At 43.3% G+C, this 15,835-nt stretch overlaps 1 protein-coding gene across 1 annotated transcript in view; it reads left to right on the plus strand.

The window, feature by feature from the left end:
* Positions 1 to 15,835, plus strand: part of LOC125460920 (uncharacterized) — an 83,433-nt gene that overhangs the window by 56,700 nt on the left and 10,898 nt on the right. Inside the window, exons 23-29 of the mRNA XM_059652623.1 lie at positions 673 to 798; positions 1,810 to 1,935; positions 4,468 to 4,653; positions 8,005 to 8,223; positions 9,068 to 9,187; positions 12,285 to 12,479; positions 14,467 to 14,565. Coding sequence (XP_059508606.1) covers positions 673 to 798; positions 1,810 to 1,935; positions 4,468 to 4,653; positions 8,005 to 8,223; positions 9,068 to 9,187; positions 12,285 to 12,479; positions 14,467 to 14,565 — 1,071 coding nt within the window. The remainder of the gene's footprint in view (positions 1 to 672; positions 799 to 1,809; positions 1,936 to 4,467; positions 4,654 to 8,004; positions 8,224 to 9,067; positions 9,188 to 12,284; positions 12,480 to 14,466; positions 14,566 to 15,835) is intronic.

Consider the following 15,835-nt stretch of genomic DNA (forward strand, 5'->3'; position numbering starts at 1 on the left):
AGCAGCCTTTGAACATGTGTCTGTGCTTGCGGTCAAAGATGGTGTATTTTTGCTGGTGGATTAAGCTTTTGATCTTCCTTTGCTGTATACTGTATGGCCCAAACCTCTGCAGTGAAGGTTGTAACCAAAGGAGATGCAAGTAAAGGTGACATTTATGAACAATCAGTTTGGCTGAAAGAAGTGGGTGTGCTGTGGAATAGCTTGTCTCATTGAAGTGGGCCTTGATATTGAATAGATTAAGGAGCCGTTGGTATAGAGAGATATTGGTGATCTTGTATGTAAGTCATATTTAATTGGGTAGAAAATATAAAGTTAGCCATTATTGCAATTGGAATGGTGTTTAATAGAATGGTAGCCTTGTCATAGCTATACTGTGCATTGGTTATTTCACACCTAGAGGACTGTGTGTAGTTTTGGGTTACTTTCTGAAGAACATTCAGCCGAGACTGTGTGCTGGGAGGAAGCATTCGAAATCAGTTATTGGGGTCATTTTATTCTGGACTCTTGGACGCTGACTAATCTGATCAGATCATCTGCTCGTTGCAATTCAATAGAATGTTAAAAGCGCAGAGCGTTGGGATTTCATTTCTGCTACACTGGTTGTGTTTTAATTGAACGTGTGTGGAGACGTTTTGAAAGCTAACTTGAACACGAGGGACCTCTCCCTTTCAGATGTGAACGAATGTTTACAGAACAATGGTGGCTGCTCCCAGCGCTGTGTGAACACAATGGGCAGTTTCCAGTGTCACTGTTACCCAGGATACACCTTGGCACTCAGGAGCAACTCAACCTGCACAGGTTTGACCTTTCACATTTCATTTTGTAAACACTCCTACAGAATGTGTTTGATTAAAACAATCACAGTTCATTCTACAGTGCTGATCATGTACCTCAGCCACTGCTCAGTGGTAACATCTTCGCCTCAAAGTCAGAACATTGTGCTCCAATCCTCAGAAGGGAGGAACCACCTAGTTCATTATGAACACTGTAGTGCATTGATGAGGAATGTCAGAGGTGCTGACTTTTGTATGATCTGCTAAACTGAGGCAGCTTCTTATCAGAATGTAAACTTCCCCAGAGCAGAGTTCCAAAAATTTATGGAATGTTGTTTGCATGGCTTGGCCAATATTTTATCCCTTAAAACTGTCACCAGGGCATTATCTCATTGCTGTGCAGAAATTGGTTGCTATCCTACAACCAAACAGGTTCAACAGTTGAAAAACTGCTTAAATGACTGTATTGGCTTTCTCGTATCTTGAGATCATGAAAGATGTTTGAAAGATGACAGCTCTCTTTTGTCACTGCACTGAAGTGTGATCCTGCATTTTGCGCTGTCAGCCCTAATAAGGACTTGAGCCCATGACCTTCTAACCAAAAAGCAAGGATGCAGCATCAAGAGGAGCAGAAGGAACAGAGAAACAAGAGCCTTTCCTGTATCCTAGGCAAGACCGTTTCTTCAGTCGACACCAACAAAAACACAGTTTGAAGTATTACCATTGAAGCCTTTAAGAGGAAGTCAGACGGTGAGGCAGGAAGGAAAAGAAAATTCTGTAGTTAAGGTTAGATCAGGTAAACAGAATGGGAAGAAATCGTGGGAGTGCAAACATTTATAGATCTGACCATTCAAGTGGCCTGTTACTATACTGTCGGTAGTGACATTTTGCAAAATCTCAATCAGGAGCAAGGATGAATCTTGTATTGCTTGAGACGTTTATCCAGTTAAAGTCCTTGGCAGAATTGTGCTCAAGTTTGACCCAACAGTGTCTTATTCATCCCCTCACTGATGTTTTTTTTAAACACTGCTTTCAGATGTTAACGAGTGTGTGGATCCAGCAATGAACCAGTGTGACCCAAACGCAGAGTGCCTGAACTCTGATGGTTCCTACAGCTGTGAGTGCAAACCCTACTACACAGGGAATGGGACACATTGTGAAGGTAAGTAGCAGGGCTCAGATCCCAGCCTCCTCCTGACCACAGAACTTGAAGATACAGAGGGCTGGAGATCTACCTTTACTGCCTGGCAGGAAAGAGAATCCTGCAGATTCTGTGTGATCATGTTCCCCAATAGATCGTCTTTATTGCTGTCCACTCAGGTGATGCTGAAAGCCCTGATGGAAAGGCAGAAATAGATTGCAACTGAGTGGAACATTAATGAAAATGAGAGAGTTTGCCTCCGAGCTCATGAGGAGCAATGGGTGATGTGTTCGCAAGTAAATCAGAGAATGAATGTTAAATTCTACCAGAGCAGTTTGAAGATTTTAATTCCATTTTTAATAGTATGAAGAAGCTAGGAACTAAACAACAAGGTTTTGGTCAAAGTGACCAGGAGGTTCTTGGATTGTTGTAAAATCTGAATTAGTTCGGTCCTGTCCTGTACAGAAAGAACAGATGGCGCTTACCTAAAAGTGCTTCCAGCCTGACATCAGTGAAGTTACCTCAGAAATGGCCTAATAAACCATTCTGCTGTGTGTAAACTACAAAGAATAAGCCATCATAATCTCCTCAGAGCACAAAAGGTTGGGTGGGCAAACTTCAGCCAGGCCAAGTGTTGGTCATATCCCAAGAATGAAAGAGAGATTGTTTCTTACTGTGATAATGGGAACTGCAGATGCTGGAGAATCCAAGATAATAAAGTGTGAAGCTGGATGAACACAGCAGGCCCAGCAGCATCTCAGGAGCACAAAAGCTGATGTTTCGGGCCTAGACCCTTCATCGGAGAGGGTTCTGGAATAAATAGGGAGAGAGGGGCAGGCGGACCGAAGATGGAGAGAAAAGAAGATAGGTGGAGAGGAGAGTATAGGTGGGGAGGTAGGGAGGGGATAGGTCAGCCCAGGGAAGACGGACAGGTCAAGGAGGTGGGATGAGGTAGTTGGTAGGAAATGGAGGTGTGGCTTGAGGTGGGAGGAAGGGATGGGTGAGAGGAAGAACAAGTTAGGCAAGCGGAGACAGGCTGGACTGGTTTTGGGATGCAGTGGGGGAAGGGGAGATTTTGAAGCTTGTGAAGTCCATATTGATACCATTGGGCTGCAGGGTTCCCAAGCGGAATATGAGTTGCTGTTCCTGCAACCTTCAGGTGGCATCATTGTGGCACTGCAGGAGGCCCATGATGGACATGTCATCTAAAGAATTGGAGGGGGAGTTAAAATGGTTCGTGACTGGGAGGTGCAGTTTATTGCAAACCGAGCGGAGGTGTTCTGCAAAGCGGTCCCCAAGCCTTCGCTTGGTTTCCCCAATGTAGAGGAAGCCACACTGGGTACAGTGGATACAGTATACCACATTGGCAGATGTGGGGGTGAACATCTGTTTAATATGGAAAGTCATCTTGGGGCCTGGGATAGGGGTGAGGGAGGAGGTGTGGGTGCAAGTGTAGCACTTCCTGCAGTTGCAGGGGAAGGTGCCAGGTGTGGTGGGGTTGGAGGGGAGTGTGGAGCGAACAAGGGAGTCACGGAGAGAGTGGTCTCTCCAGAAGGCAGACAAGGGTGGGGATGGAAAAATGGCTTGGGTGATGGGGTCGGATTGTAGATGGTGGAAGTTCTTCCTCTCCCCCCACTGCATCGCAAAACCAGCCCAGCCTGTCCCCGCTTCCCTAACCTGTTCTTCCTCTCACCCATCCCTTCCTCCCACCCCAAGCTGCACCTCCATCTCCTACCTACTAACCTCATCCCGCCTCCTTGACCTGTCCGTCTTCCCTGGACTGACCTATCCCCTCCCTACCTCCCCACCTATACTCGCTCCACCTATCTTCTTTTCTCTCCATCTTCAGTCCGCCTCCCCCTCTCTCCCTATTTATTCCAGAACCCTCTCCCCATCCCCCTCTCTGATGAAGGGTCTAGGCCCAAAACGTCAGCTTTTGTGCTCCTGAGATGCTGCTTGGCCTGCTGTGTTCATCCAGCTCCACACTTTGTTATCTTTGTTTCTTACTGTGATTTATTTTCTCACCATTATAAAGATTGTCACAGATATCATTATGTCCAAAACGCATCCTTCAGCAGGAGAGAAGTCACTCAGAAATTTCACACACACTGATTGACTTGACGCAAATCAGAAAGTGACACAAACACTTTCAGAACTTGTCATGAAAATGCAACACAACATACCTCCCCAAGCAGATTCTCGATAGGGGTCCAACAACGGACTTAGAACAGACCATCAATAAGAAACAATTGGAAAGGTTCCGAAGTCAAAGAAAGCAGGCATAAAAAAATCCGAAGTTAAAGGTGAAGAAAGATTTATGCAACATTAACACAACATGCATGAGGAATTGAGAGTTTAATGAATGTTTGTTTTGAGAGTTAAATATTTTACTTTCCCATTTATTCTACTTGTTTATATCTACCTCACTCTTAAGTGAGCCCAGGCTTTGATGATTCATGAAGCACTGCAGTAGAGCATAGGTGAGAACAACCAAAGCTATTACAAAAAGCCAAACTTATCTAACCACTTCATGTTTTCCTTCTCTGTTTCTAGGTTGTTTTTGCCCACCAGAAATTATTCCAGGAACAGCGGATCAGCCGGCTCTTTCAGGCAATCCCTGTCCGTGTGTATCAGGCTTTATCGTGTCCAATAACTTCCCGAGTCTGTACCAGAACAGTGCAGACATGTACTGGTTCTTCAACATGGCCCAGTTGTCTAACGCCACTCGAAAATACACAGGTAAATGGAAACTCTATTCCCGTGGGTAAAATTAGAGACATTGACTTGATGCACCAATGTGTGAGATGGTTCTCCATCAGGCCTGGAGTTGCCAAATTCTAGTTGAACTGTGAATTGCACACTTTGATCACATGACTTCCTTCCCCGTACGTCCTTTCATAGGTCAATCTTCATGGCAGTCAGTGATTAATGGCTGCAAAAGCACCCACAATTCCCTGCACCCCAGAAACCACGCTATCCTGTGGTTTTCACTAGTTCATACACACGTGCAATTCATTCACACCACATCCTGGAATTGCTGCTACTTTGCCGGTTGCTGGGAGTCGATTTTTGAGGAAAATGAAAGGCGTTCCGGAGGTATTAACCTTAAGCCTGGAATAATCTGGAAGGGTTGACAAGCCAACTTTAGCTCCTGCAGGACGTTGGATGGGTGGTATATGCGAACTTGGCCCGAGTCTGGCAATTTTTCATAGCCAGAGTTATTGCCATAATTTTGATGGGCTTATGGCATTGTTTCTTCCAGTGCCAGAGCTAAAGCTCCTGCCTGTGTCATTGGCAACAGAATGTAGCTGAAGAGAGGAAATCTTATGAAATTATTTAAAATGATGCAGCTGAGATGATCTGTAACATTTATATTGTTCCTCGTACCACCACCACCACCATGTGGAAAACAAAACCGTACAGCTATACAGCACCTATCATGATCTGATGATGTATCAAAGCATTAAAAAGCCAAGATTGAACTTTTGAAGTACGATTACTTAAGTTCTGTAGAATACATAAGAAACAATTTGCACACAGCAAGGTCCAGTAAACTGCTATGAGATAAATTAGTTGGCAATCCAGTTTAGTTATGTTTACCAGAGGACAGATGTTGTCAAACATGTCAATAGACACACCTCAGTGTTACTTTGAAATGCTATCATTGGGCCTGTTCTGTTCACCTGAGGTCTTCAGCTTAACCTTCTTCAGAAGTGGAGCCTGTTCAGGTCTGATATTGACTCCAGTTCTAAAGCAAGCAGTAGCCTCCCAATGGCCTCATTTATAAGCCAAACTCTATCACCACCAATAACAGATTCTGTGCCACTTAACCTATCGATGGTTAGCTCTGCGCAAATTGGCTGCCACCTTTGCCTATATTACAACAGAAACTTTTCACAGACTGATATCCATATATTGAATTAAGCAGCAAATGACTTTCAGAGATTTACAAGGATGTCACTGTAAGTCCATAGAGTAATAAAAACAACAGGTTATTCTTTCAAGATGGTTTCCCTGTTCGGGTGCCCTTCTGTTTCCACCATCTCGGGGAAGAATCTATTTCTTTTTTTCTTGTAGGCCCACTACCAAATCACTGAATTAATCAAATAAACAAGTAACAATTGACCCATTGGGCAACTGTTAAAATAAACAAAATCTGGAAAAGAAAGGAGGGATCAAAATCAAAGTAGTATTGGAGGAGGAAATATTGCAGTGCCCACCTCTCACTGAAACCTTTGAGCGTGTTGATGGGCCTGGTCTCCTCCTCCTAAGGACTCCTGGGCACAAACGTAGCCATGCAAATGGGGCAGACAGTCAGGTTTATCATCCTCTCCATGGCCTATTGCCCGAACCTGCTGATGGTTCCTTTACACTAGCCCAAGAACAAATACTTTAATGTAACTTTGAAAAACTCACCCATCAATTCACTTGATTGACTAAGTAATAATTAACGGGTGCTCAAAACCCTGGCTTTTTGATGTGAATCCACCAATCAAAACAAAAGAACTGCAAACATTAACAGAAGTTGCAGGAAAAACTCAGCAGGCCTGGTGGCATCTGTGAAGAAAAGAAAAAATCAGAGTTAATGTTTCGGGTCCAGTGACCCTTCCTCAGAATTGAGCTTTTCCAGCAACTTCTGTTTTCGTTCCTGATTTATAGCATCTGCAGTTCTTTTGGTTTCTGAATTACGAACATTGCCCACCAGAGACAGTAGAGCACCGACAAAACTGAGAGAAGTAGAGAATTAAATTAAAATGCATTTGGTGGGGGAGATAATGCACTGCAGCTGCGCAGTTCTGATGGAGGTTAACTTGAGTTCCCCAATTCTATCGAAAGTCACTATGCAGTCTTTCTTTTAATATAAGCTAGTGCCAAATCACCCAATCAAAACAAGTCACACTAGCAAGCAACTTTACCAGGGGCCGTGCAACAACAACATAAATGAAGCAAGGGTATGGAGAGAGGGAAGATTCCAGATCTTTTTTTAAAAATAAACCTGTTTCAAAGTGTTGCAGCCCACTTGTGGAGCAGGTGGATTTTGATCTATAGCCTCCTGACATGACCACCACAAGACACAACACCAAAAATTCTGCGCTTTATTTAAAACAAAATGAACTGCCACTAATTCACACGGAGGCCATGGCCGAGGGGTATTATCACTGGACTGTTCCGGAAACTGAGGTAATGTTCTGGAGACCCAGGCTCAAATCCCACCATGGCAAATGGTAGAATTTGAATTTCATAAACATCTGGAATTAAGAACCTAATGATGACCATGAATACAGTGCCAATTGTCAGGAAAAACCCATCTGGTTCACTAATGTTCACAATGAGCACCTGAGATAGCAAGGTGTAGAGCTGGATGAACGCAGCAGGCCAAGCAGCATCAGAGGAGCAGGAAGGCTGACACTTCAGGTCTGGACCCTTCTTCAGAAAATTCAGAGCATCGTTTGTTTTCCAGTCAATGTTGGGGCAGTTCTGGTTGACCATGGAAGGGAACTGCGTCTCTAACACTGACAAAGACTGTTCAATGAAATTAATCTTTGGTGAAGTTCTCTGGACAGCCTGAAAACATGAAAGATATTCCTTAAAGAGTAACATCCGCAAAGGCAGGAAGGTGTCTGGTCCCCGCGGGCTATCCCTGTCGGCCACATTGTGACACATTGACTCCCAAACCCCAGGTAACTGGCAATCGTGCAGCTTCAAGTCTATCTCCACGATTGGGAGTGGCAAGAATTCCAGAGAGTTCCTTACTGATCCTTGAAGGAGAACAAGAGCCATTGTTACAGCATGGACATTCCTGCAGTTCTTCCAAATAATCTGACCTGATACACTGTCAGGTGTCTTGCTGTCTTGTTTTTCGATGTCTTGCAAGCATTACTTGTTCCTGTTGACCCCCACTCTAGACTGTGCACTTGTGCATCTGAAAAGGGACCGAAACGCACCTTATTTTTGACTCTGACTCAGGTGCAGTAGCTCCTACTGATTATTCGTTGTATCCTTATCTATGTGCAAAGTATTCAGTGCACCCCATGAACACTACAGACTATGGCTTCCACTTAAAAGTGTCCATATTGTTATTCCACACAGGAATCCGATTCCGGGTGGAGTCACTGTCTATGGAGTCCTGGGAGGATTACATCTCCTTCGGATGTGGAACAGATCCCGAGCGACACAAACGGTTCACACTGACCAAGAAACACTTGAACATCACGACCTTTGACCTCTCCAACTGCGCAGACTCCTGGGTCCATTTCCACTCTGTCCCAAATGTGCCGAACACAAGGTTCAGAATTTACTATGAAATGGGTGAGTTTTATTTAATTCTTTACTGATTATTCACTGTGCCCACCTCTGGCCCCTTGACAGCATTCTCCAGGGTAAACTGAGAACTGGGGCTTCACATTGGAACAATATTGTAAAAGAAGGCAATTTCAAGTTAATTAGATCACGTTTGCCTGCTACATTAAGAACATTGTATATAATTCTTAGGTCAATATTGTATCTAGAATGTTGACGGAACACATGAGGAACAGACCCATGATGCCTCAGGATTAGTTCAACAAATGACACAATGGACTGAATTGTTCCCTCCTGTGGAGTACGTTGCGATGATTCAGTGAGGGAACACAGAGAAAGTGTTTTGGAAATTCTCCCTCTCTCTTTGCCAGATATTTAAACACTATGACATTCTGGAACAGCAATATTGCATATCCATGTTATTGTGGATCCACAAATTGGCCTTTGTGTTAAGAAACCGTGTTCCTATAAAACAGAGATAAGGAGCCAGCCTTCTGTGTTTGTTTGTGCTCAATTTCATAATCGCACCCTAATGTTACACTGTGAAGACCTACATTACCTTAATGATTTTTTTTAATAACTGTACATTGTACATTACTACCTATTTTTATTGTGGGCAATGGGAGAGTCATGTAAAATGTGTGACTGAAACAATGTGGCCTGTTTTACATCAGCAGTCACAAGTCAGGGCTGTCCCCATTGTAGATTTTGATAACATGTTTTCCTTAAATGAATGTGCTTTTAATGGGAGGGGCAGGGAAAGTTCTGCCCTGACTCAGGGCCTGGCCATTCCCTGACTTGTCCCTTCACTGTGTGAACACATTAATATCCCTGTGTGCCCTTGGTTTTGCAGTGCCACGTCTATGCCAGAGCCTGAGTTGTGACGTCAATGCCGCTTGTCACACAGATAGCTCCGGGTCCCTGGTATGTCGCTGCAAACCAGGCTGGAGGAGATCAGGTCCCAGGTGTTACGGTAAGGCACTCGCACCACATGCATTTCTCTCCACTGAAGCCAGTTTTTATACTGTCCCAGTTTGTGTTTGGAGCCTGATGGAGCTGCAGCTGAGCACTGGAAATTGCCTAGAGCCTAGATCGTTGTGTGAGAGCTTGGCTCAGTCAGTAGCTCATTGAGCTGTGTGTCAGGAGGTCAAGGGTTTAAGTCCACTTGAAAAATTGACCATTTGATTTCACTGAACTACCTACTCACAGTTCTGTCAACACTCTGCAAATAGCACAAGATGCTAAGTCTGTCAGAATTTTATTGTATTAATTGAGCTCTGTGTCAGAAGGTCAAGTCCACTTGAAAAATTAAACATCAAACATTAGTGAGCTCCCTTCCTTCAAGTTATGTCGCTGCTTCATGTTGAGATGTTTGAGCTTTTGGAACAGATTTCAGTTTGTGATACAGGAATGCAGTTGGATTGCTTTGCCTCTCCAGGTAAATTACAAGATTGCTAAATACAAAAGGAGGCCATTCAGCACATCAAGTAAGCTCTCCAAATGCAGATTTGACTTGGAACCTTTTTCTGCCTTTTCCCTATAACCCTGAGCATTTCACATGCCTCATTTATAATCGACCTCCACCAAACTTTCAGGCAGTGCCTCCTAAACTTGGAGACCTTACTGTGGGAGAAATCTCTTTTTCATATCATTTTTGCTAATTAGTTTCGATCTGTGCTATGTTGTTCTCAACTCTGACCCCTGAGGAACTCCACCGCAAATCTTCCTCTACCCTGGAGAGCATTCACAGTATTCTGGCTCCTGTTGTTCAGCCAAATCTGTATCCATGTAGCTGTAACTTCGCTCACAAAGTTGTGCAGAGTTGTGACAAATGCCTTTGGGAAATCCATGTGTTTGACATCAACAGTGTTGCCCTCATCAATCCTCGATCGTAGCGTCATAGAGGACAGAAGAGACTGTTCAGCCCATCAAGCCTGTATTGACTCACTGTTTTTTTTAAATCTCCAGGCAGTTAGATAAGTTTACTTTTCCCTTAAGAGTTCCATGTTGATTTTTATTAATTAATTTCCTCATTTGTTCATGTGGCACGCATGTAGTATTAAAATTTGAAAATTTAAGTTCAAAATTAGAAGTCTTTTGTGTAGTTTTACATTTGTATTTCTGTATTGTGCACATCAAGATGATATGGTTTTAACTTCATTTTAGATTTGTTCTGAGTGTGGTGTTGACGTAAATTGAGACGGTATATGTTTAAGTTGAGAGGGAAAAGATTTAAAAAGGACCTAAGGGAAAATCTTTTCACACAGAGGGTAGTGTGTGTGTGGAATGAGCTGCCAGAGGAAGTGGTGGAGGCTGGTACAATTACAACATTTAAAAGGCATCTGGACGGATACATGAATAGGAAGGGTTCAGAGGGATACGGGCCAAATGCTGGCAAATGGGATTAGATTAATTCAGGATATCTAGTCGGTTTGGACAAGTCAGACCGAAGAGTCTGTTTCCACGCTGTACATCTCTATGACTGTGCTAATGGGAACTGCAGATGCTGGAGAATCCAAGATAATAAAATGTGAGGCTGGATGAACACAGCAGGCCCAGCAGTATCTCAGGAGCACAAAAGCTGACGTTTCGGGCCTAGACCCTTCATCAGAGGAGGGTCTAGGCCCGAAACGTCAGCTTTTGTGCTCCTGAGATGCTGCTGGCCTGCTGTGTTCATCCAGCCTCACATTTTATTATCTCTATGACTGTATCAGTTTGTTCTTACAATAGTTGGTACTTTTATTCCCTTTTGTATGTGATTTCTTACTGTCAAAACTAAATTGACAGCTTCTTGTGATTATGTTCTGTAATTGGCCACATTGGCAAACAAATGGAAAAAATAAAACTTGCGGTTTATCAACAGGTTTTGCTCCAGAATCTGTTTTGCCCAGTGTTACCATCATAACAGTTAGTTTTGCTCAAATTATTATTTCTGCGTTTCCCCAACACTGAAGTTAACCTGCTTGGCCTGTCATTGCTCGACTGGTATCGACATCATTTTTTCTGCAGGGCTGTCAGATTTGCAATCCTACACTACTCTTACACCAGCCTTGACCCTAAGAAAGGCTTAACAAAAATGACTAATGCCTCTGCAATTCAGTTAACACTTGCCTCACAATCCTTGAATGCATCACAGCTGATCACATGCTTTAAGAATTGAAGTGCATGCATTCCTGTGCATCTCTTGTCTTTGTCCTTTCGGTCAGAAGTATTGATGGGTATGCGAGCTGCTTTCAAGGAATCTTGGTGAGACCATTCAGTGCATCTTGTAAAATGTTAGAATTCATGGATCAGCTGATTTTAGCCTCTTGTAGTAATTGAATTAATTGCCTTTCTCCATGGTCTGTGTAGTATCTCTGTCCTTGGTGTAGGCAGTTAGCAAGAATTAATTGATTACCTCAATTATGCCCGTGCTTCCATGTGCAAACTCCTGTTTTGGTCCCCAGTTGGCTATATACCTCCTCCTTTATCTTGCTTTTACAAATTGTGTGTCTGTAGAAGATTTTTTGCATTCCCTATTTTAAGTTGGTTGCTAATCTCTATTCATATTCTCTGGGGTTTAGAGGCATTCATAATGCTCAAGAGAGGGAGTTTAGGGTTCAGACCCAGAGACGGTGAAGGAATGGCAATATAATTCGAAGCCAGATACTCAGTGTCTTGGTGGAACACTTGCATTTTCTGGCATTCTTGTGCATCTGTTGTCTTTGTCCTTCTAGTTGGAAGTATTGATGGGTTTGCAAGGTGCTTTCAAGGAAACTTGGAGAGTCCCTAAGGTGCTTCTTGTAGAATGTTATAATTCATGGATCAGCAGATCTTCGCATTACTCGTGCTGTTACAGTTGGGGGTTCTCACCTAATTTCAATATTAGTTATCTCAGAATTTTACCAAGGAGATGTTGTTAACTCCAAATGTGCCCTTTTCTCTTATGATACTGTAAATAATTGTCAAAGCTTGCAGTTGTACTCCTAGTCAGTCAGAAGTGGCCAATGCCTGTTCTAGCTGTGCATGCACTTGCTTTGCAGTGAAGTCTGAATTTTAACAAGCTGTCTACCTCTCCACTTCTTCCCCAGAGCTCAAGAACATAGTGCAAGCTGTAACAGCCAATGTCACAGGGCCCAATGTCACATTGAGATGGACGGTCATCCCAATACCGGGAACTGAGATTCTCAACTACCAAATTAATACAAACTGCTCAAACTATATCAGCGGGGCCATCCAGCTGCAAATGTACCAGCCTGGAAACACCACCAATTTACTTTTAACTGGTAAGTATTTCAGATCTCACTTAGACATCTGCCATTAGAGACCGCTGAGCATGTTGTGATCTGCTTTCAAGAAATGAGGAGTCATGGCTTGGCCTGCGAAACCTGCTTCAACCATGTCAGTAACCAGCTTGATGATGCTGTTATCTGAGTTGTTTAGAACATCATGTTGAGGTTGTACAGGACATTGGTGAGGCCTCTTCTGGAGTATTGTGACCAGCTCTGGTCGCCCTATGATAGGAAGGATATTATTAAGCTGGAGATGGTTCAGAAAAGATTTTCCAGGATGTTGCTGGGAATGGAGGGAGAGTTAAAGGGAGAGGCGATAGGCTGGGACTACTTCCACTAGAGAGTAGGAGGTTGAGGGGTGACTTTATAGAAGTTTATAAAATCATGTCAGGTACAGATAAGGCGAATGGCCAGTATATTTTCCCTAGGGTGGGGGATTTCAAGACGAGGGACCTATTTAAAACAAAAAGCCATAACACAAAGTGGTTCATGTGTGGAATGAACTTTCAGAGGAAGTGGTGGATGTAGGTACAATTACAACATTTAAAAGACATTTGGATAAGGTCATGAATAGGGCATGTTTGGAGGGATGTGGGCGAGGAGCAGGCAGGGAGGACTAGTTTAGTTCAGGATTATGGTCAACATGGACTGGTTGGACCGAAGGGCCTGTTTCCAATCTGTGTGACTCTAAGTTGCATTTGCCTGTTTTGCGAGGTTTCTGCCTTTTTTAGCCCTTTATTCTGTCCTAAAGATATTGACTATTATTGGATCATAAGAAATAAGTGTAGAAATCGACAAATTAACCCCATGAGCCTGCTCCATCACTTGATGCAATCATGGCTAATCTCAACCATATCTACCCTCCTGTTAATTACACAAGAAACCCACCCTTGTATGCAGCAGTACATTTACAGGATTTGCTGGTTTTCCAGCAAAGTGGGTCATCATTGCCGAGATACGTCCACATTCCGGCTCACTGTCTTCATACAGAGAGTGGCAAGGGGTCAGTTAGATTGACACAGGATGGTACCGGAGTTGGGAGGAAAGGCACAGCTTGAGCTGAGCTTTGGGATTTCTAGCTTAAAGGGAAGTGAGAAACTAACGAATCCTGGGCACTGAAGTCCGACATCAATGACATTTACCGAACAAGTGCCTTCAGGAACTGAGTTCTGGTTTCCTTCATTATTGGGGATGTCTGTCTATGAGGTGCTTTTGCTGGCTGCAATCATTTAACAATCCAGTAGGCCGAACCACAGACCGTTTGAGGTATTTGACAATCTTCTCAATGAAACTGGAATGAAATTAACAGAAACGCATGCTGATAATAACTTAGGTAATAAGAACAAAGTATATTTGTATAGTTCCGATAACATTGTAAAATGTATCAAGGTACTCCACAGGAAAGAACACAAAATACCAATACTTAGGGCAAGAGCTAAAAGCTTCTCTGTAGAGAGAGATTTTAAGGAATGATTTAATGGAGAGAAGACATATGAAGGGGTTTAGGGAGAGAATTTCAGTGCTAATGCCTGGATTTAATTTGGTGACAAAATAAAAATTGGGCATGCTGATAAGTCTGAATTTGAGTAGTCTAGATAATTACAGTACTTTGGACTAGAACAAAGTATAGAGATAAGGCAAGTGAAGGCCAAGAAAGGATTAAAATTAAGGACATTAAACTTAAAATTTGAATTATTGCTGAATGGGTAGCCAGGATAGGTCCGAAAGTATGGGAGCAATGGGTGATCAACACTGGACACGGTTAGTCAAGTTTTGGATCGGCTCAGGTTTAAGAGGATCTAAGATGATCAGAGGAGCAGGCAGCAGGGATGGAGTATTGGACATTTCAAATCTGCCTCAATCCTCCATGGCAACAGTTTCAACCACTTAGATACATGAGAAACTCGGAGGGGTGTTAATGGAAATTAACATTTGTATGTTTTGTACGTGGTCTCTGTGACTAATGTGCCTGAAATTGCAGGTCTGGGTCCCCTGTCACTGTGTACCGCTGTGATCCAGGTAAACACCTCCTCAGATGGCCTGGTGACCACTCAGCCTTTTACCTTCAAGACCTACCCTGGTGAGCATTTTCAGTTCTCTTCTTTTGTTACTGTTCCACAAAGTCAAGTCGTGCGTTCTCAGACAAATCTCCATCATTCAGGCCAGTATTTGGAAACAACTTGATGCAAAGCACAGTTGGGCAGGGGAGGTACAATGTAGCTCAGTAAGTTATCGCCAGGGTAACTGGTTAATTTGGCCAAGAGCAAAGCTGTCTTCTGGCTGCTTGACAAAAGCAATATCAGAAACATTGTAGAACACTCTCCTCTCAATGCTGTTCTCATCATGAGCTAAGCCTTGATCAGGAGCTAAAGAAAGCTTCCCTCAAGACTAGGTACTTAAATGTTCCTACAAGCTATATTGAAGATATTGAGAAAAATGACAGATTGTTGATTGCTGAATTAGATGAGAGATGAAACTAATGATCTTAGTGCACGCGTCAAGTGAAATCAATTCCCATTCCAGCCACGTAATCTACCAACGTGAAATCAACTCATTGATAAAGCAGCGTTCTCTGTTCTCTAAGGTTTTGGAGTAGATCTGTAGCTCGGGTTGTGGGTGTTGAAGTTGGTTGGCTCGCCAAACTGGTTTCTTGTTTCGCAGACATTTCATTACCGTGCTTGGTAACATCCTCAGTGCAGCCTCTGAAGCATCGGTGTGTTTTCCCACTTGGCAGTTAAACTCTGGGGCCCATTGCGATGGATTGCCTCACTTCCAGGTTTCCTTCGTAGTGGAATGTATATGGGGTCAAGTTCCATGTGTTTATAAATAGCATGCTTCATGGAGTACCATGCTTCCAGGAATTCTCGTGCCTGTCTCTGCCTAGCCTGTCCCAGAATCTTGGTGTTGCCCCAGTTGAAGTCATGGTTCTCCATGTCCATGAGGATTGAACTGAGTAAGTATTGAACTCATTGAACTCGACCCCATGTACATTCCACTACGGAGGAAATGAAGGCAAATGAAGGTGACAGATAAAAACTGGTTCTGCATTACTGTGGTTCTTTAGTATCTGCAGTTGGGCTGAAGACAGACTATCAGTGGTGTCACTCTGAGATGCTTACACTGCACAGTTCTGCTGTTTGCAGGTTGCATATAGACTGATAGCCAGAATAGAAGACTGTGCTCATATCCTAACACTATTGCAGGAGAAGTTCAATGCAGACCCCAGCCAATTCACCCAGTCATTAGATCATATTCATGTGCCCCTCAAGCTCCATGTACCCATCTTTTGCTCCATCTCTCAACTGCTGGTCTTATTCAATGAAATGTGATCAATTCCAGTCTGAAGAGCA

This window comes from Stegostoma tigrinum, chromosome 18 (genome assembly GCF_030684315.1).
Source record: "Stegostoma tigrinum isolate sSteTig4 chromosome 18, sSteTig4.hap1, whole genome shotgun sequence".
NCBI lineage: Eukaryota > Metazoa > Chordata > Chondrichthyes > Orectolobiformes > Stegostomatidae > Stegostoma > Stegostoma tigrinum.